Source organism: Rhynchophorus ferrugineus, unplaced genomic scaffold, assembly GCF_030347505.1.
Source record: "Rhynchophorus ferrugineus isolate W39M unplaced genomic scaffold, kcgeb_rfMv2 rfM2, whole genome shotgun sequence".
Lineage (NCBI taxonomy): Eukaryota > Metazoa > Arthropoda > Insecta > Coleoptera > Curculionidae > Rhynchophorus > Rhynchophorus ferrugineus.
This window is the reverse complement of record NW_027472581.1, coordinates 91171477-91195295: the sequence shown is the minus strand read 5'-3', so window position 1 is coordinate 91195295 and position 23819 is coordinate 91171477. Positions and strand designations below refer to the sequence as shown.

The 23819-nt window shown below is 31.6% G+C and overlaps 1 protein-coding gene across 1 annotated transcript in view; it reads left to right on the top strand.

Moving 5' to 3' along the window:
- Nucleotides 1–23819, top strand: part of LOC143190875 (uncharacterized) — a 103105-nt gene that overhangs the window by 37191 nt on the left and 42095 nt on the right. Inside the window, exon 7 of the mRNA XM_076395447.1 lies at nt 20044–20171. Within this exon, the coding sequence (XP_076251562.1) occupies nt 20044–20171 (128 nt within the window). The remainder of the gene's footprint in view (nt 1–20043; nt 20172–23819) is intronic.

Sequence of the window (23819 nt, the reverse complement as noted above, 5' to 3'; positions counted from 1 at the left end):
ACTTAATTGCATTGTATACTGTTTGTTTTACTTTATACATTATCACTTTGTAGGAAGTGCATTTTAAATTCCGACAGCGTAGCCGAATAATGAAGCCAAGGAAATGTGAATCCGCTAAAAATTGCAACCACGTAAAACCGTACATCACCGAACGTTGACGCGATACAGCGATAATCCCGCTCTATCTCCAAAATAAAACATTGTAAGAATCAGAGAAACAACCACGTAGATTGGCAAATAACACGTGTTAGACGTCCACGTTCTACAACTTAAATAATTGAGTAGGAACTGCGCTACTACAGCCATAAAATGTGCAATAGAGAACACATCAAATTTTATTTATCTTTAGGAGATTCCAGAGGGATATACTATTATTTCAATTATAATTCTTTGCATGTAAATAATTAAATAGGGTTTTATATAATTATTTTATTTAAATACTAGTTAACATTTGTATAAAACATGGTTATTGCCTTAAATATTATATTAAAAGACTATGAATTAAGAAAATGGTTGTCCAAAGTATATTTAAAAATGTAATATTTGAATGTACTGAATACAGTGAAAGAATTTGATTACGAAACCTCATTTCCTTTTTTATATAATTTTTATAGATACTTTATTCGACACTATCGCTATTATATCAGGTCAATTGAAAGTCCCCAGCCTGACACATAGATGGCGCCACTAGAATTAAATCCATAGGTCTTTGGTTAGCTCTAACCCTCCAAAGATGCGTGTATAAATTTGATAGCTGTCGGATTATTAGTTTGTGAATTAAGGCATTTTGAGTGAAGCAACTTTTGTTGTGAAAAAAAAAATGATAAAAAGTAATTTCTCGCGTGCTGATAGAATATTGCTTTTTGAAGGGAAAACATACAGTTGAAGTAAAAACTTGGCTTGATGCCGAGTTTTCGGACACGAGAAAATTAAGCATCAAGGATTTGTATACTAAGTTTAGACGTGATGAAATGAATATAGATGGTGAACGCAGTAGGCGCCCAAAAGAGGTTGCTACCGACGAAAACATTTTAAAAAATCCACAAAATGATATTTAATGACCATAAATTGAAATTGAATGTAATAGAAGACACTCTAAAGATATCAACTGAATGTGAACATCATATCATTCACGAATATTAGGGTATGAGAGAGCATTATGAAAAGTGAGTGCCGCGTGTCCATATTTTTGACCAAAAATAACGAAAAGTATGAAACATGGCTCCATCAATTCACTCCAAAATCCATCCGAGTGGACTGCATACGATGAACCCGCTCCAAAGCGTGATCAAACAGCGTGGGAATACGCAACAGTCGGCTGGCAAGGTTATGGCGTCTGTATTTTGGAATGCACAAGGAATAAATTTCATTGACTACTGTAAAAAAGGTAGGACCGTCAACAGCGACTATTATACAGCAATATTGGACGGTTTGAAGGACGAAATCGCCGAAAGCGGCCGCATTTGAAGAAAAAGAAAGTGCTGCTGCAACAAGACAATGCAATGTGTCACAGGTAAGTGAAAACAATTGCAAAAATCCATGAATTGGGCTTCGAATTGCTTCCTCATCCACCGCTTTCTACAGATCTAGCCTCCAACGACTATTTTCTGTTCGCAGATGTCAAAAGAATGCTCGCTGGAACTCTCGTCAAATGAAGAGATGATCACAGAAACTGAGGGCTATTTTGAAGCAAAGGACAAATCGTACTACAAAAATGGTATTGAAAAGTTGGAGGGTCGCTATAACCAGTTTATCGCTCTTGAAGGGAATTATGTTGAATAAAAAAAATAATTTTGACCAAAAAAATGTGTTTTACTATGGTAGGCCGAGGACTTTTCAATTGACTTGTTATGTTAGCGTTATTGCATGCAAAATTTTCTTTATTTATTTTATTTTTTATCAACAAGAACAAGCAAAACTTAATTATTACTTTTCTTATTACATTGCCTTTAATCTCTATATTGTTCAAAATTAATCATTTCAAAAAGATCGCCATTTGCTGACAATATCTGAATGAGAATTTTAGTCATATTTGGTTATGTAATTTTTTATATATACAAATATAACGAAAAAAAAGATGCAAAGACCAAATAAACTTTCTATGGAAACCAAACTTACTTATCTTTTCAGTGAGCAAAGATATAGGCAATCAAAACGGTAGCGAGACTTTTGCCGCACGTTGTATAAACAAGAAGAAACAAACTTCTGTTTTATCTTCATCTGTCGAAATTGAAATCCCATATCAAAAAAATGGCATTCCATCAAAGACCAGCCAAACCAGAAAACTTTAGTTTGGCAGATGTGACTTTATCGACATTAAATAGGCCTTAAATAGAAATCAAGTATTTATTAATTCATTCTTCCCAGACGAACATAAAAATAATATGCCTTAATGTGTTGAAAATATAAAACTAACAAATAAACCACCGGTATATAACACTTTGGACAATCAAAATAATAATGAAGAAATATGTCACGGAAACGGTTCAGATTCATGTTGAGGTTTCAGTATAAAAGGAAACGTAGAGATATATACGAAGACAGAGATTGGAGTAGCGACACTTCCATGCCGGATATCAAATCGTTCTGCCTCGACCGAAACGGGAATGGTTAGATGTAGATGTTGTAAAAATGAGAAGCAGAATCCTCAAGCTGCTGTCAGAATGATAAACGAAACGGAAAAAATAAATTGTTGGCCGTATCAAGACTTCAGATCGGATTGACGTAAAATTTCCTTGCAGATTTTATCATTTGCTTTATTTTACCAACCCTTAGTACTAGCCAAATGTACACTTCACATATTTTAATAATTAAAAACAATATCATGTAAAAAGTTTATTTATTTTTTACTAGTTTAATATAAATGGGAGTATACAATGTGATAATTAAATAAAGTATATAATAACATAGTAATTACATAACATAGGGTAGATAATGGTAAACCAACAAAATATAATTTATATAAAAATATGGGCCAAAGTAACAAAATAAAGACATTTCAATTAATATAATAAGCTATACAAAGGAACATAGTTGCCGATTACACTGAGTGTATTATAAAAGCTGTATCAATCTCGGGGTCGTCAAAAAGTTGATTAGCGTGTCCAAGTAACAGGTCAATTGAAAAGTCCCCGGCCTGACACATAGATGGCGCAACTAGAATTAAATCAATATGTTTTTTAATTAGCCCGAACCTTCACAATATGCCTATATAAATTTAACAGCTGTAGTATCATTACTTTGTGAATTACATCATTTTGAAGAGCATGTGAAGCAACTATTGTTATTGTGAAAAAAATGGATAAAAAGTAATTTCGCGTGTTGATAAAATATTGCCTTTTGAAGGAAAAATGCAGTTGAAGCAAAAACTTGGCTTGATGCCGAGTTCCCGGACGCTGCCCCAGGAAAATCAACCATGAAGGATTGGTATGCTAAGTTTAGACGTGGTGAAGTGAGCACTGAAGAGGGTGAACGCAATAGACGCCCAAAAGAGGTTGTTACCGACGAAAACATTTAAAAAATCCACAAAATGATTTTGAATGATCGTAAATTGAAATTGAATGAAATGGCAGACACTCTAAAGATATAAACTGAACATGTATATCATTCACGAATATTTGGGTATGAGAAAGTTCTGTGCATTGTAGGTGCCGCGCGAGCTCACCTTGGACCAAAAACAATGACGAGTTGATGATTTCGAGCAGTGTTTAAAGATGATCAAGCGTAATAAACTCGAGTTTTGCGTCGATATGTGACAATGGATGAAACATGGCTCCATCATTTCACTCCGAAATCCAATCGACAGTCGTCAGAATGGACTGCACAGGATAAACCCGCTCCAAAGCGGGAAAACGCAACAGTCGGCTGGCAAAGTTATGGTGTCTGTATTTTGGGATGCGCATGGAATAATTTTCATTGACTACCTTGAAAAAGGATGGACCATTAACAGCGGCTACTACATAGCATTATTGGATAGAAATTACCGAATAACGGCCGCATTTGAAGAACAAGAAAATGCTGCCTCACCAAGACAATGCATCGTGTCACAAATCAGTAAAAAAGGATGGCAAAAATCCATGAATTGGGCTTTGAATTGCTTCCTCTTCCACCGTAATCTCCAGATCTGCCCACCAAGGACCATTTCCTGTTCTCAGATCTCAAAATTATTTTGAAGCAAAGGACAAATAGTACTACAAAAATTGTATCGAAAAGTTGGAGGGTCGCTATAATCAGTGTATCACCCTTGAAGGGAGTTATGTTGAATAAAAAAACTATAGAAGTCCTCTGCCTACCTTACTATGGTAGCAGAGGACTTTCCAATTGACCTGTTATATATAGAAGTTTAGCTTTCAATATATTTAACCATAAAAAAATTAATACACCACTTGTATTTGAATTTATTACAGGTTTATATATTAATTTCAGATGCTTTTCAACTGATGATTTTATATATTATATCGCATCTGATGAATTTATAAGCATCTTCATGCAGAAGGGTCACTAACCGACTTCCTTTTACAATATGTGCCATTTCGTCGACCTGAGAACAGTAAATTTTTTCAGTACATTGAAAATGTCTGAATTTATACCGGGTAAATAGCACAATCTTTCTTGGTAGCGTATCCTGAATTTAAGTTGATTGTTGGTGAATTAAATATCATCACCGGATTCGTAATAGCATGGCACATAACTTGAGCTGTGTAGAATAAAGCAATATTTAATTAAACAAAAAAAACTTAAAATAACATAAAATCAACCTAGAGAAATTCAACTTTAGATCTCAAATTCTATTGGACGTTTAGTTTTTTGTTGAACGTTTACATCATATTTTTAACTAAAACAGCCCTTTCTATTTAAAACAAAAGAGTCCATTAAAATCTGTTAATTTTTTTTATATACCAAAGGTTGTTTTTGTTTATTTAAACATAATATGAAATAAGCTTTACAATTTTATTTCGACTTAAAAGGTTTATTGTGTTTGATAATTCTGGGAGTCAAAACAATATCATATACATTTCAACATTTTAACGTAATTATAAATAGTAACATACAGTATTGGGATTGCCTTTCAAATTTCGGATTTATTTAAAAACACATTTCCTTTCTAAAGTTTTTAAAAGTTGTCGATCATATACATAGCCCAATTTTTATTGCCTACTTTAGTGAAAATTAACCAAATTTATTTCAGCCAAATATTTATATGTATCATATACTATAGGTATAATATTATACTACAAGATTTCTTGGCTATTTGCTTGGGTGACTGACCATTATTACTTGTCATGAAAACACGAGCCAGTTACCCTAAACAACTAGGCTTTTTAGGGAACGACTGTTTATCTAATAATAGGATATTTCATAAAGCATTATCTGACAATTCAATCAAATCAATGATGATGAAGGTAATTATTATTTAACGAAATAATTAATTAATTATTGTAAATCGTTTCCCACTAAATATTTTTTCCGACGAGTGAGAAGTGTCAAAAGACATAGGAAGCTAGATTTGACGTATAACGTCATATTGGAGACAATTCGTGCCTTATTTCACGATTTTTGTTGATGTTTCTCTTTAATTGCCAACGAACTAATGAGGCTACATAAAAATGGTTAATTTTGAAGGAGAATATCATTTATTAATACAAATTGAACACAAAGAACTATAGTATAATATATAAGGAAGAAAATAAGCCTATAAATGTATTCATTATAACACATAGAGCTGTAAAATTACATGATAATAAGGTATCAGCAAATGCATTAGTATGTCAGGGTGACTTAAAACTTTATATCTTAAAGTTCGAACTAGCTATGTTCTCCAAACTGTTCGAAAGTTTAAGCCGAGTTTCATTTTGTGGCTGTACACGAGTAAACGTGTTACATTTTACGCATATTATCCAAGTTTCTTTAAATTACAGCCGTATGTAAGTTAAATTTTCTGATATCTTTATATTTTTGTATCTTTATTTTCCTATATTCCTAAATTGTATTTACTTTGTGAAACTATAGCAGATTATATATACCTGCAGCAGGTAGGTATACTTTTTACATGGATTTATATATCCTTATAACACATAACTTGTTATTTGGCAACAACGGAATTACACCAATAGTAAATTGAGCTTGTGTACTGTGAAACAACGCTGCCAAATTTTTAGGAAAGTCACGTTACTATTGCATTAGCTGCGGGATAAAATAACTGTTTGTTCATCAGCAAAACTGATGGTTGCCAAAGCTTCAATTCTAGTCTAAGTGTCGGAAATCAATTCAAATGCAAAACAATTCAAATATTGTTATTCACTATAGAAAATGTGATTTAACAGAAACTTATTGATGCCACAATGTCAACGTCGATCAAATAATCAATTTTGATCCATGCATTGGCCGAAAAGCGTTAAAAGTGGACCTGAAGGCATGGTAAATTGATTTTACAGCGGGATAAACCGGTCACGAAGGCATTGAGAGTACTTGAATGGGACATATTATCATACCCACTGTACCCTCCAAACTTTTTCCCGTCCGTCTATCGACTTTTCGCGTCAATGGGAGACGCGTATGCCGAGCAGCACTTCGCCAACATCGAAGAAGTTAAAACATGGCTGATGAATAGTTTTCCTCAGAGGACATCTTAAATATATAAAAACAGAGATCAAAATACATGATATGACAACTGCTTACTCTATAAATGACAAAATAATTAATGCAAATAAGCGTGCGAGATTTTGATATTCAAGGTGGTCGGGTGATAATTCTAACATAATAAAACGTACCTGAGCAACCAATGTTTTCAATGACAAGGGTGAAATTAAAATATAATTGACATATTACGTAGATAGATGCTTCTATTGCTATGTAATTAAAATATAGCGGTACTGGCAGTCCAAATACTAGCAGTTATAATGGTATCGATAATAATGGTATGAATAAATGAATATGTGGACAAATACTGGCGACTGGTATAGATAATCTCAAAAAAAACTAATAGCAATGATAAACGGTGCTAGGGCGAAGTATGGCATGTGCACACGGTACGAAGGGAAAGTAGCGCGCGACGTACCAGCTTATGTTCGAACACTAACAATAATGATGTGCAAGAGATCAATAGAAGTAACGCGCGATATCTGCTGCCAATACTGTTAATAGGCCTTACTGGGATTAAGCTAAATTCTCAAAATAAATAAATAATGATCAGTACTGTATTAGTGTACTTACTTCTCCAACTTCAGCTATGATGGACCTGTAATGCCTACATGGGAGAAAGCGAAAAACCACATGCTAGATATGCTGCCACCAAGAGCTAGCAGAAACCACTTTCGATGGCGTTTATGTATGTTTCAATTTAGACATGTATTATAACCACGCATCAGTATCTTAAGCCACTTTGACGTTAATTTCTGGATTATAAAATTGTTATAATTTATTATATTTACATTTGCAACCATAAAACTATTATCTTTACTTTTGCGATAGTGTAAGAATTATGGAGAACTAGCGACCCGCCCCGGCTTCGCACGGGTGCAATGCTGATACTAAATTAAATACACTACAGAAAAAATATGAACGTTGTATATAAAAACATAGTGGCCCGCTCCGACTTTGCACGGGCATAAAATATATATGCCTATGTCACTTAATGAAAACATGATTAAAATTGATCCAGTATTTTTGGTTCATTCATTACTGCCCTTGGCCTGCACGCATTAAATTTGGAGTAAAACAATTCCTCTTCCCCTATACTTACTATGAAGATTTCCTGCTATCTTTGGAATATCTAAATTCATACAATTTTTATTACATTACACATTTTTAAACGCAAATTTTAAATTTGTAGTATCTCCGAAAATATTTGTTTAATTTACATGCTGTAAGGAACCATATTGATCTATATTAAAATAGCTTCGTAAATAAGCCATTTTCTCACGTAAAAAGTAAACAATAAAAATGGTTAATGTGGGTTATCCCTAAAAGATAAACATATACCATCGCGGACTTTTTTGTAGACCTTTTTATGGTGTACAATACTGTAGTACATTAATTTGATCTAACTCGTAGGGTTAGGCAGCGTTTTTGCTAATTGCTAAATAAGCCTAAAAAAATAGGTTAATTTACGATATCACGTTAGAAACCTCTAAAATTAGCAATGTTGCCTTAGTATATTATGCATGTATTATACATACGAACCTTCCTCTTGAATCACTCTATCTATTGAAAAAAACCGCATCAAAATCCGTTGCGTAGTTTTAAAGATTTAAGCGCACATAGGAATATAGGGACAGAAAAGGCGACTTTGTTTTATACTATGTAGTGATATATGACGAGTCGAAGAAATAATAAATAGAGTAAAATAAAATATGTAGCGATGGATTAGAAATAGGCTTTTATGAAGTTCTAACATCACTAGAACGTGATCGCATCTGGCATATACAACCCCCGAAGAAAGTTGTTGTTGATCATCACTGTTGCCATTCATGGCAATTATTTCTGTTAATAAGTATTCGCAAGGGTGACAAATCATATAATTAAAAAAGAAGCGACAATCCCGCCTAGTTCCTTTCCATTATCGTTCAAACCTTTTTTAAAAATACTTGAGCGACCCAAAAATTAAAAGTTCTAAAATATCGAACTACGAGATCGAATTCGAGGTACCACAGACATTCGGAAAGATTTATGATTTTCTTGAATGCTACATGTCTGTGTCTGTATTTTAGGAAAAAAATTCGATAAAACATAAACAAATAAGACTCGGTTTTACAAATGAAGGTATAAAATATATTCAACTTAAAAAAAGTGTATTGTATATTTAAATATTATAAATAGTTTCTAGTTGTTTTATATAATAAAAATGCGAGGTTTCGGTCTGTTATAATATATGCAGTATATTCAAGCGAACCAGAAAATTCTTTATACAACTGACAAATCCATGTATTGACGTTCGAGCATTTTGTATCTCAACGTGAGCCTCTTACGAACATCAAGATATTTTTGTGTCATTCACCTTTTCATTTGCCGCAGAAAGTCGCCACTTTTTGTCATTAGAAATGTGTTTGTCCACTCGAATTCCAAGGACTGGGCGTAAACAAGATTGTCGTTATCTGAATTCCACTCACGTATTGAGTGTCCAGACAAGATCTGCCAGTGCCGTTAAAATGATAAAAGAGGGATATAACTGGACAGTCACATCGTCGTTTCTTATATTTTGTAGGCCTCATCGATCTAAATATATAGTTTCGAGTTTTCGCAAAAAAAAAACTGTTGTACTTGGCACGTCTTTCAATAAATACACGAGATATGCTAAACAATAATGAGAAATTATATTGCCGACTATGTTATATCAAATTTATGCCGCCTACATTCCTGCAAATAGTTGAAAAATGTTAGTTTTATAATTAACTGTATTTTCATTCTTTAATGCTGTTATAACCATGGAAAGAAATCAATATATACATTACTTTTAGAGTATTTGAAACTGATGGTGTTACTATATTATATATATTATATGATATATATTATATTATATATATTATATTATATATATATATATATTATATTATATTATATATATATATATATATATATTATATATATATATATATATTATATTATATTATATATATATATATATATATATATATTATATATATTATATTATATATATTATATTATATATATTATATTATATATATTATATCGCATCGTGTGTATTTAGAATCAAATTCATGCTGAAGCTTGACTAATAGGCTTCAAATTACAGTATGTACCATTTCGTTGAACTGTGAACAATATGTGTTTTTAGTACATTGAAAATGAATGAATTTCTATCGAGTAAATCACATTTGCGAGTAGTTTTGACTTTATTTTGAAAATAAAAAGTAGCTAAAAGTCATTGAATGCTGTATGAAGTTTAGACAGAAGAAGATATAACAACGCTTGTCTTCAGTATGACAAAGTTCGACCACATGTTTTAAAGCCGGCGAAAACATGCCTGGAAACGTTAAAATAAGAATGACTACCTTCCTTATTCTCATTTCGTTGTTCCTTCTAATAACTACTTGTTCCGATATATAAGTCGTGACCTGTTTGAGCAGTTCTTCACTTCTTAAGAAGATATCAAAAAATGGGTCGTTTTCCTACATGGAATACAAATTGCCTGAAAGATGGGAAAAGGTAGCTATTATGGATGAAGTACATTTTAAATAAAATACATTGTACTGATTTTTACAAGAATTGAAGCTTTCTTCATCAGAAAGAGAATGATTTATAACTAATTTATAGTCCTAATAACTATAAGCTTTTGAGTGCTTTGTGAAAAAATATTCATCGTTTTCCTACATAGAATACAAATTGCCTGAAAGATGGGAAAAGGTAGCTATTATTGACGAAGTATATTTTAAATAAAATACATTGTACTGCTTTTTACAAGAATTGAAGCTTTCTTCATCAGAAAGAGAATGATTTAAAACTAATTTATAGTCCTAATAACTATAAGCTTTTGAGTGCTTTGTGAAGAAATATTCATCGTTTTCCTACATAGAATACAAATTGCCTGAAAGATGGGAAAAGGTAGCTATTATTGACGAAGTACATTTTAAATAAAATACATTGTACTGCTTTTTACAAGATTTGAAGCTTTCTTCATCAGAAAGAGAAAGATTTAAGACTAATTTATAGTCCTAATAACTATAAGCTTTTGAGTGCTTTGTGAAGAAATATTCATCGTTTTCCTACATAGAATACAAATTGCCTGAAAGATGGGAAAAGGTAGCTATTATGGATGAAGTACATTTTAAATAAAATACATTGTACTGATTTTTACAAGAATTGAAGCTTTCTTCATCAGAAAGAGAATGATTTATAACTAATTTATAGTCCTAATAACTATAAGCTTTTGAGTGCCTTGTGAAGAAATATTCATCGTTTTCCTACATGGAATACAAATTGCCTGAAAGATGGGAAAAGGTAGCTATTATGGATGAAGTACATTTTAAATAAAATACATTGTACTGATTTTTACAAGAATTGTGGCTTTCTTCATCAGAAAGAGAATTGAGGCTTTCTTCATCAGAAAGAGAATGATTTAAAACTAATTTATAGTCCTAATAACTATAAGCTTTTGAGTGCCTTGTGAAGACGGTGTTTTTTTACAAGCTTGGTAAATCAAAAGCAGTGTATGGATGTTAAGAGGAGTTTTGTACAAGTTAAAATTATCTTACTAATTTTGATGTAGCATTCATATGCATAATATTCTATAGGACTGTAAAAACATTCATAGTTGCTAATGATAATTAATTTTTTTTTGGGAGTATTTACATCACTTCTATTTGTGATTTCCATCATCATGTTAAGAATCTTCTGAGCTTTTTAAGATCTTCTGAATTACACTGTTTTTATTAAAAAATCCACTATATAACATATATGGAATTGTCAAGCAACTGAGCTACAACAAATGTGGCAATATGCCTTTGGTAGCTTTAGATTCTCAACTGCAATACTTGGGATAGAAATCCATGGACTAGGGGCAGTTTTCATAGCATGAATGTTTCATAATTTTTGTAGTATATAGCTAGAGAACCTTGAGCACTTTCTATCAATCTTTGATGACCTTACATCAAAAACTGTGATGATTTTGCTTGTACTCCTTTAGTTAACTCCGGTTAATTGATGATTATGAAAGGTTATAAAACGTTTTGTTTAATTATTATTGAATTTAAGTAACTATACAGGCCTTCTAGTTACACTAATAATCTGATATTTTATATGGATCAATGAACAATATTGTTCTAACTAAAATTCATGGGTGATAATTATGTGATTCTTGAACTAAGATCTCTATTCACTAGTTTTTTTTCTATTCACTAAATTTAACATGTGGCACAACCTATAGAATACTCCGCTTTCAATAGCACTAATTCAGTAAGTCATAAGACTTCATCCTCTTAAGTGTCCTTACTAGGTTTGAGTAATTCAGGAGTTTAATATGAACTCTATGGTGCAACCCAAGAGGTAAAGTAAAAATGGGTTTCTAAATTTGGCTTTATAGGAGCAATTTTCTATATATAAATAACTTGTAATTTCTTTCAAGTAATCTTTTTTTTTTGATATGGGCTTTCCAGCAGTGTCTAGTATCTAAGATTAAACCCAAATAATTAGCTGAGTCAGAAAATGTATTTGGGTATCGGTAATAGGTTTTTTCCTAAAAAAGATTTTCTGCTAAAAAATGCTTCTGTTTAAAAGTAAAATTTACAAGTACGGATTTAATTTCCTGATTTAGAATATTGCTAGTATATGGCAGATATGCCCTATTATTTGCTTAATTCTAAATTATCCGTCTGGTAAATCAGATTGAAAAAGCCGTCCATATTCTTTTGTTTGACTCAGGTTTAGTTTGTAGAATAACACTTCTTACCACTGCTTCGTACCACATTCGTTCTTAGTTGAATGTCCGAACTGAAGAGTTGACCGTGAAGAAAACTTTTCTTTTGCTGGTAATTTTTAAATGACATTTCAGATCCTATGGACTTGTTACATGATCGAGTGTTGTTCTTTCGATCTATTACTCAGACGACATCGATCAGACCTGTGTCTTCTATTATAGATTATAGTAACTTATTATAAGAGCTATATGCTACATCTAGAGGAGCTGTTAACAATGTACGGTTTAAACACAGAACTTTTAATTTCACTTTTAAACCATTTTATGTTAACTTAAAATAATGAGTATTAATATTATCAATCCAATTCTAATAAAAATTAAACTCTTAAATACAGCTGGTTACATAACGTCCCCACAATGTTTTCATGCATATCTAAATATATGTATATATATATATATATATATATATATATATATATATATATATATATATATATATATATATATATATATATGTCTAAATATATGTCTAAGGGTTGGTCGAATATTACAAACTTCACCTATTGAAGGGTCCATAAATAATCGCCTTTATTACAGATAAAGCACAACGACCAAGTTTAGAACTATAGTTACTGTGAAGCACATGAGCTTCAGCAGTAGTTTGTTAAATGTAGGGTAACTATAACGCAACTAATTTGCATACGTAAGGTTTACCTTTAAACATTCTAAAACTGTTATGACCGTGAACCTTCTTACACGCTTAATATTTCAGAATAAGTACGTTAATTTGAATTTTGATAAGTTCATACAAAATGGACTTTTATGAGATTTATGGGCTACATTAGGTTATTTTATTCAATGTATTGGCAACTGTATTGGACAGGAATTTCTATTTTAAGATGTTCAATGATTGAGACGCTAAAGCATGATAATAATAAAGTAACTGAAAAGTACTAGAACTGTACTAAATATACGATGTTTATCAATCTTAAATTAAAAAAAAACAAAATCAATGTCATTAACAGGTCAATTGAAAAGTCGCCGGTCTGACACATAGATGACGCTAATATAATTAAATCCATTTGTTTATTTGGTTAGCCCTAACCCTCAAAATATGGGTGTATAAATTTGACAGCTGTCGAATTTTAGCATTTTGAGTGAAGAAACTTTTGTTACTGTCAAAAAAATGGATAAAAAGGAATTTTGCGTGTTGATAAAATATTGCTTTTTGAACGTAAAAAATAAAATTGAAGCAAAAACTTGGCTTGATGCCGAGTTTCCGGATACTGCCCCAGGGAAGTCAACCATCAAGGATTGGTATGCTAAATTTAGACGTGGTGAAAAAGGCATCGAAGACGGTAAACTCAGTGGACGCCCAAAATAGGTTGTTATCGACGAAAACGTTAAAAAAAACCACAAAATAATTTCGAATTACCGTAAATTGAAACTAAATGAAATAGCAGACACTCTAAGAATATCAACGACGAGTTGATGATTCGGACCAGTGTTTGAAGATAATCAGGCGTAATAAGCCCGAAATTTTGCATCGATATGTGACAATGTATGAAACATGGCTCTATCATTTCACTCCGAAGTCCAGTTGACAGTCATCCGAGTGGGCTGCACACTATGAACCGGTTCCAAAGCGTGGAAAAACGCAACAGTCGGCTGGGAAGGTTATGGCGTCTGTATTTTGGGATGCGCATGGAATAATTTTTATTGACTAGTTTGAAAAGGAAGGATCATCAACAGTAACCATTAAAGAGGTTGGTTATTGGAATGTTTGAAGGATGAAATCGCCGAAACGTCTGCATATAAAGAAAAATAAAGAGGTGCTTCACCAAGACAATGCACCATATCAAAAATCGATGAATTGACCTTCGGATTGCTTCCTCATCTACCGCATTCTCCAGGCATGGCCCTCAGCGACAAATGGCAAATTGACGGGTCGCTATAATCAGTGTATCACCCTTGAAGGGAATTATATTGAATAAAAAAAACTAATTTTGCCAAAAAAATATGTTATACTATGGTAGGCTGGGAACTTTTCATTTGATGTGTTATATATTTTGTGTATACAATAAGCATGGTGATGGTGTATTAGATTAAAATGGCACTATTCACATCACTGACGCCAGATTACTTTTAATTAAAATCTCGATATCCTCACTGATTAAAATTCTGATATTCGATATATTTATATTCTAAGGTGATGATAATATATACAAATACATACTGCCAAAAAGGGTTAGTTTTGGTTTGAGTAGTATTAGAATATTATGAAATATTTTATCTGGTCATATAATCGTCAGATCTCAACATAATTAACAGCGATGGCGAGTTTTGGAACATATAGTGAGGAGTCGATTTCCATCTCCAATATTGTTAGTGAGAAAAAAAAGGTGCACTAATTAGGTAATTATTTCTTTATCTGACGCCATGGCTCTCTAAGTGGACTGCCGTTGGAACCCTTTTCTTTATTGCTCATTCACTCTGTAGCCCGTTTGCTCACAATCAACGATTTCAGCCAGACTTTCTTGTGAATTAATGATTGTCTTTACTTCACACTACTTAATTTATTCGGACTAATTGCAATTCAAATGAACCTAGGCGATCCTTGATTTGCGTTCTTTATCTAGATTTCTCGACCCTGACCTAAGGAACTATAAAGAATTGTCAGTTTAACGAATTTAACTTAACATCTTCTCTAGTCAATAGCAAATTGCAAGAGTTTTTTCATATTCCAAATAAGCTAGAGATAGCGGTCACAGATAGGATCAAATACTGACAGACAAATTAATACATCAAAATTTATAATGCAACATTGCCGCATAAAATGTAAGTTTAAGTTTATTTTTCCTCTGATAATTGGACATACAGGTAAGTAATTAAATTATGTTTAGTTCTTGTTTTCTTCGTCCCTGTGTTTCCTTGTCATTTTAATATCGTTCTTGAGTTTCTTGTGTTACTGCCTGTGTACATCTGCCTTAATAAATTTAGATTTAATTACTACATTCTCCATAATTAATCTGCCATATCTGCAAAAAAGTTAGTACTAATACATTATCAATACAATAATCGTCATAAATTCTAACCTAATGCTTATATATATTCTGATCAACTACCCACATATCTATGCACATAAATCTCTCATACTCTACATTATAACAGTTATCCTATAATCTTCTCAAAGTTATTTTGTACATATTGCCGAATCAACTGTGAGTTTTAGTTCAGCTTTAGTCGCGGCTAGGACGACGTAGCCAGAAGGTTAAATATCAATCGAATGAAACAAGTAGAACCAAAAATAGTAACTAAAAGTACGACTGAAACAGTCGATAGTGAATAGTAACAAAATAAGTCGGACCGAAAATAGCGACTGAAAACATTCGACTGAAACAGTGACTGGTAAAAAGTAGTAAAATCAGTAGAACCAAATTATTATTATTAATATGTATTAATGTTTTATTGGATAGGCTATAATCAAGTATATATATATAGACACACAGTCTGCGAGGTGTTCATATTTTCTTGTATATGCCCTGTAATTGTCGAAGGCTTCAGTAAACGAATCGTTTAATATTTTCGTTATAAATTTGACTTATATATACTTTAGATTTGAATATTTCATACTCTACATTATAACAGTTATCCTATAATCTTCTCAAAGTTATTTTGTACATATTGCCGAATCAACTCTGAGTTTTAGTTCAATTTTAGTCGCGGCTAGGACGACAGAGCCAGAAGGTTAAATATCAATCGAATGAAACAAGTAGAACCAAAAATAGTAACTAAAAGTACGACTGAAACAGTCGATAGTGAATAGTAAGAAAATAAGTCGGACCGAAAATAGCGACTGAAAACAGTCGACTGAAACAGTGACTGGTAAAAAGTAGTAAAATCAGTAGAACCAAATTATTATTATTAATATGTATTAATGTTTTATTGGATAGGCTATAATCAAGTATATATATATAGACACACAGTCTGCGAGGTGTTCATATTTTCTTGTATATGCCCTGTAATTGCCAAAGGCTTCAGTAAACGAATCGTTTAATATTTTCGTTATAAATTTGACCTCGAATTTACTTTGGGGTTTATAATATGGCGAACTTCGACACCGGCATTTGTTCATGACCTCGCACATTTTAATAGCTATCTGAATAATTCAAAATTAATATTTTCCATCACATCGAATATGCAATTATCTGATTTAGCATTTTAAATGAAATGCTTAGAATGATCAAAATATTAAGCGGAATATTAAAATTGTAAATGTACCCGTTCAGTTTTAAGAATTAATTAGTAAATCAACCATTCAAATTGTCTAAATTTATTAATTAATTCGCGAATGGATTTAATATTTTTCGAAGATTTGTTGATGTTGGAAGTTAAATCTTGGGTTTACTTGTTATAATTATGTACTAATAAACTGAAGGAGAGACTTTCTAAATGTTATGCAGCAAAAATCTTTCATTAATTTCCCAAAATGTACTCCCAGTTTTTTATAATATGCCTGAAAGTTAAAAAAACTTTTTACAATTGTAAATGGATTGTTATTGAATACATCGCATAGTGTAAATAGTACTCTGGCTAATGTTTCGTATTCCAAAAGGATATGTTCAAAATAGCTGCAACATATATTAATAATTGAATAAAAGGTCATTTCAGTACTTTTTAAAAATGACAAAATGATACCGAAATGAACTAATAAGTTCGCGGAACATCATTTATTCATTAGCAGTAGATCTGAAACTTCAGCGCTATTTTAATACATGATCTTTCATTAATAATAATTATAAGTTAATTTATAGAATTTGAATTTTAATTTATGTATTGAGCACAAAATACGGCAAGCTGTATGGCCATAGCTCTCATTTGTAAAAACATTTACTAGAAATGTTAAATGGAATTTTGGGCACTTACTAAGTAGTTTAGGATAATAAACATAACCGAAGTAAAAAGGGTTTTGAGCGAAGGTAAAAACTGCTAACCCTTCAGAAATTGATTGGGAAGGTGTACATTAATAAGATGCAAAACATCTTGTTGGTAGATTACCTCCAAATTGATTTATATATGTAATAGAGATTAAATCTTCAATATAAATAAAGTTGATGATAATGTTTGTATGCAAGTACTAGTATAGTTTTGTACTAGTACAATTGTACTAGTACAATTGATGCTTAACATTTAACACAATGACATTAGAATACCTGGAAAGCATTTATTATATTTCAGCTGTATTATATACTTATTTATTCTATTTATTCTGTAAGAAACGACACAATAAAGTACGTAATATTTGCTTTAAAAAGTCTTTTCGGCAGAATAAATAGTCGTCATTTTGAATATATTTTGATCGATATTGATATCTATTGGTGCATATACCAAATATCAGTATAAGAAATAATCAAGCAAATAACCTAACCTTTAAATTCGACTCTATTGATTTTTCTCTATATAATATGAGAGTTTTTCATTTAATACTGTTGAGTTTTAGTATATAGATGCTAATCGTGTAATGTGGTTTTATTTTGTGGTCAGAAGAAAACTGCTGCCGGATCCTTTCAAAGAGTTCTAGAAGCATATCATGACTCTGTTCCGTAATATTTGGTTTATAGGATTGAAAGAAGATTTATAGAATATGAATAACTAGTAAAAGGGGCAAAGTAAACCTTTTATATTATAAAGTTAGTCAGAAATTCTTGTTCAGATTAATCCAGCACGGTCTGGTACATTCTCTCGATACGGTATCGCTATATAGTTAGAGACATAATAAACATTGCGTTCCTAAACAAATGTTCGATTGCTAAATGCATTCCAAAGTCAGTACTTCATTAAAAGTCGCGAAAATGCGAATTTCTGAGTCATAGAAAAATTCTCAAATACGAAATCAAATAAATGTTTTAAACAATTCTAGGTTATAAACTTTCTCTTATTTTGGAATTGAATGAGTTACGCTAGACAATGTTGCTTCATATGCCATTCTTGCCAAATCTACCACGTATAGACCTCTAATTTCCATTGCCATTGAGGTTGCTTCTAGTGCTTCAGAATTTTATGCCAGAGGAATATGGTAACTTATTGTCATTTTTAATATTTCGCTGCTACCTGCGATATCAAAATTGCTAAACTGCTGTTAATTGAGAAACTACTGCTAAAGCGCATTAAATCATTTATAGAAACACCAGATTTCCTGTTTGGATTTCGGAATCACCATTCAACAGCGCCCAGAGTAACAGCGGTTGTTGAAGAGGCATCTCGAAAAAAATAAATACTGCCCTGCAATATTCCTGGACGCCTCACAAGCTTTTGAATGGGTATGGCATTTGGGATTAATCTACAAAATTAGTAAATTGCTAACGCTTAATTACTGTCGGCTGATGGAATCACATCTTTTCGATAGAAAGAGTCTCGCATGAAGGGACATTTTCGACACTTAAACCTATTTTGGCTGGAGTTCTACAAGATAGAGTCTTAGGACCATTTCTATATCTGCTCTATTCTGTTAATACACTAACAACAAAAGAAAGAGTATTTGCAACATTTGCTGACGACACAGTTATAATGGCAAAAAAACCTATCTCTCTCTAAGGCTATAGAAGTAGCGGTCAACAAGATCAACAAATAGACTAGAACCTTGAAAACACATCCTAATAGCCCCAAATCTGTCCATGTTAATTTTGTGTTACTACAATTGACAAAAATCGAATTATTTCATTTGACGGATGTCCGATTCCTCAATCAGAATCAGCTAAATACCTCGGAATATATATCGTTGGTAGGTTAAACTGAAAACATTATTAAAACAAACATTAAATAACAATGATTGTCGCTACCTAACCGACGAAGAGCTTCATTATGGTCTCGGTATCAAGTGGATACACGAAGTGATTCAAGATTTCACCTTAAAACATGAAACAAGTTTGCTAAATCACAGCGACGTGAAAGCAATATAGATGCTGGACAACACGCTAGAAATCAGAAGATTGAATTGATTGACCAAACCAAACCAAACCAAACCAAACCACACGAACTAATTTAGGGTATAAGTATATTTTTAACTTTAGCTGAAGTAGATTAGTTTTATTCTAATATGGAAAATACATATTGATGTATTAATCTCGTACACGCCTTGCATGATATTAATGCATAACTGAACAGTAGTATACCGAATGTAAGATGTAATTAGTAAAAAAATATGTATCTTTATCTATTATGATTATATTTTGATATAAAAATATATTTACAGAAGTACTCGAATCTTTCTTAGGAAATTCCTTATTTTAACTAGTTCTTATGATTCTATGTATCTCTCTATAGAAAACACCTATAGTTTTTACCCTTTTAGTTACACCATTAATCATTTTTGTATGACCCCATATTGTCTAAGCTAGTCTCTGAACTTGGCTACTCAAAAGTCAGCAGAGAGTCCACTCCAGATAAACCCTAGTTGTTAAAAAGTTCAAAGCTATTGTTTTGTAGATAAAACTATTATCGATATGTTGAAATTGTAACGTTTATAATTTAGGTTAATAGAATTGGCGGTTTCTTAAGCCATATATTTGGAGAATTAATGGTTGAAAACTGCGAATAAATATATAATTTATATTTTAAACGTATAATTTTAAAAATCAATTACAACTTACGCTAAATCATCCTATTTGTTCCAGGTTCCCGAGGGGGTAATTCATCGCCTTCGTATCGCACTTCATCTAGGGGAAACATAAATATGGGATATAGCGGTAACAGTGGATTTGAGAGTAGCGGTTCTCGTAGAGCAAGCAGTTCGGTCAGTCAGGTAACTAACACATTTTTAATTTAAATCATATACTATAGCACTATAGGCGTTACAGCATTAAAATATATATACAACAAGAAATTTTAATTACTAAACAGTCCTGTATAAATTAAAATCTAATGAATACAGAGTACGTTAAACTAAACAATAAACTATAAACTTAAATTACCCTCATTCATCATCATGGGTAACAAATATGATTTGGGTTTTGTTATATGGAATTTGGAGTATTTTTCTGCGAATTATTTATTTGCAAATAAAGGGAAATTCTTTTAAAATTATATTTTTTTATTATAAATTGAATTATAAGTGAATTGTTTCACTAAGTTGAATCATCTTTATTAATTTAATTTTCACATTTAACATTCTCATTTAATATTTCTGATATTTCCTCCAATTATGTTTGTTATTTACGTCGAATTGTGTTGAAAGTTTTGGAAATATTTCTTTGAAGTAGTTAGTTATTGAACTTAGAATCAGGCGGACTTTATCAAGATTCTGAGGATCAGGACCTTTAATAATATGATGCAATACAAATATATCTGAATAAAACTTATAAATAGAGTATCATCTCCATATCCATAGGATTTATTGAACAGTCTTTGTACATTATACTGGACAAAACTGAATATTGTGATAGCCCAGTAGGAAGACAATCAAGAATATTTAATATTTCTTATAGAATACATTCTTAATATTACTTATGAAACATGATGCTTACCAAATCTAACAATATTTGATGCTATTGGCAACATCTACATATTCTGAAATCTTATTGAATAATCCTCGTATACTGTATGATACAAAACTTGACTTAGTGATAGCCCAGTGTAAAAACAATCAAGAATTCTTAATATTTTTTTAAGACATGATACTAACAATATTCTCTGATATAAAAATCATCTGCATACCCTGACCATATATCTCCTATAACAGTTCTCGTATATTATACGGTACAAAACTAAGTCTAGTGATAGCATAGTTCTAAAGTAGTTTAGAGTGGTTATAAAATAATAAGTCTTAGTATTTTGTATGGAAAACACTTTTAATTGAATTTTGTGAAATCCCTGTTTTTTGTTAAGTATGATGCCTTTAAACTGAGATTATGTGTTGCTAAAAGCATTATCTACATATCTTGAGGACTTATTGAACAGTCCTCATTATTATATGGTACAAAACTAAGTTTAGTGATAGCATAGTAGTAAAAGAATCAAGAATTCTTAATATTTCTCATATAATACACCAATAGTATTTTTTATAAAATGTGATACTAAAACTACCAATATCAGTTGCTATAAGTATTGTCTACATATCTTAAGTATCTATTGAACACTTTCTGTATGTAAAACTGACAAAATTGGTAGCTATAAGCATTATCTACAAATCTTGAGGACTTATTGAACAGTCTCTGAATATTATACCGTACAAACTAAGTTTAGTAATAGCCCAGTAGGAAAACAATCAAGAATTTTTAATATTTCTTATAACATCATGCTTACCAAACCTAATAATATTTTTTGATATAGGCACAATCTTCATATCCTGAGAGCTTATTGAACAGTCGTCCTATATTGTTTAATACAAAACTCAATTTATTAATAAACCATTAGGAAAAAAACAGAATTATTTTTATATGTTATAGAGACCTCTCAATATTTTGTATAAAATATGATGCTTTCTAAAACTGACAATATTTGTAGCTATAAGCATTATCTACATATCTTGAGGACTCATTGAACAGTCTCTGTATATTATACCGTACAAACTAAGTTTAGTGATAGCCCAGTAGGAAAACAATCAAGAATTCTCAATATTTATTATAAGACATGATGCTTACCAAACCTAATAATATTTAACTGAGAACTATTTGAACAGTGCTCGTATTACAAAACTGAATTTAGTGATAACACAGTAAGAGAAACAGCTAGAATTCTGATCGGTCTCTAAGCATCGTTAGGACCAAACCCTTAAAGTTATATTTTAGCGAAGGCACGCGTTTGTTATTCGGGTTAAAATATTATTCCGAAACGCCCGACCAAAAAAAACAATTTTCTTCGAGTACGTCTTCGAGTGCTTTCATTTCCAGTTCCTTTTGAGGCGAACCGTTTTTAGATATATAAAATTCATGATATCTATCCTCTGCCTTCCAAATTTCATTTGCTAACGTGTGTACACGATTTGAATTTTTTAAAGGGGAGTGTTGTGGAGCGTGTCGAGCTTAAAAGTTTGCTTTTGTGATGCTAAATATAACGGCATTTCCGCGTTTCGGTTATTTCCGGCCGCGTCCGTACGAGAAAATATTCTCGATGGGGTTCCTTCTTTCATTAAACATCGCGTATTATCGGTAATCGGATTCTGAAGGATTGTCGCTTATTTGGAAGTAAAACGTATTGAAAATAAACTTTGCCATTGTATGTCATTGTTTGGCGATTCTCGTCACAGAGAAATAGAGTTTTAACTTTATAGGAAATTTGTTGACCGAAGAGACATGATTCCTAATAAAACTAACAATATTTGTTTTTATGATCACCATTTATATATCCTGAGAAGTTATTGAGTAATCCTTGTGTGTAGAGCATATTTATATTTTGCGCTTAGTTCTTGTTTCTTTAACTTTGTATAAGTCATTACAGTAAAGTTTTTTACAGTAAAATTTCTCGTTAGTTTGTCCTGTTACTATCTGTATACATCTTTCATGAAAAATTTTTTTCTTCACTTCTTCTAGTATTATTTCTCTCCTAATACATATTAAACAAATGTTCATGTATATTGTGAACAATATAATTAAAGTATATTAATTGTATACTGATCTTTAGTTGTTTCCTCTTTCACTGTTTCCTCTTCCCTGTCTTGGTAATTGTCACCATTGAATAATAAATCAACATTCATTAAATTTTAATCAATCAGTGTCACTTTCAGAAATATTAATCATGTTAATAACTTAGCTGTTTATTTCGAATTTAACAAAACTTGCTCAGGATTTTAACATTTGTCAATTTCTTCTTCAATGTGTCTGATCCAGTTCACAGAAACCGAAGGTGTTATTTTCGACAATGCTTCTTTCTATAAATCCAGTTAAAAAGCCTTTTCGATCTGAATGTCTATTGCAATATCCTATATCACCTCAATAGGATTAAATATGCAGTGATAGGCAGGAAGCCATAATACTCTGTGGCCATAACGTTCAGTAATCTGATCTATCATATATCTTTTTCCAGGCTTATTTTAAAAAAATTAAATTACATAAAATGCAATTAAATATTTCATATATATTTACCGAGTAAGAATTTGAAATAGTTCATTCTTTAACATGATTTCCTCGAAACTTATTTTATGTACTTTAAGCCATTCCTTAATTGCAGCCTTTGTTGGTGCACTTGTTGGAATTTTGTACCAGTGTATTATATATATAGTAGGTATGATAAATTGTACATAACAATAACAGATGGGTCCTCCAAGTTCTTTAAAAGCTGTAGCCACCCTTGGACTTAGAGGAAAACACTAATTCTGCACCAGGAATAAAAACATTCCTGTTTCCAGCATGAAGAACTATATGTCTGCTATGAATCATTAATAAATGCTATGACTTACAAAACCTAATCGATAGTTATTCCAACGTTTACCTTTTTCCATCAACTTTTGTTGTGT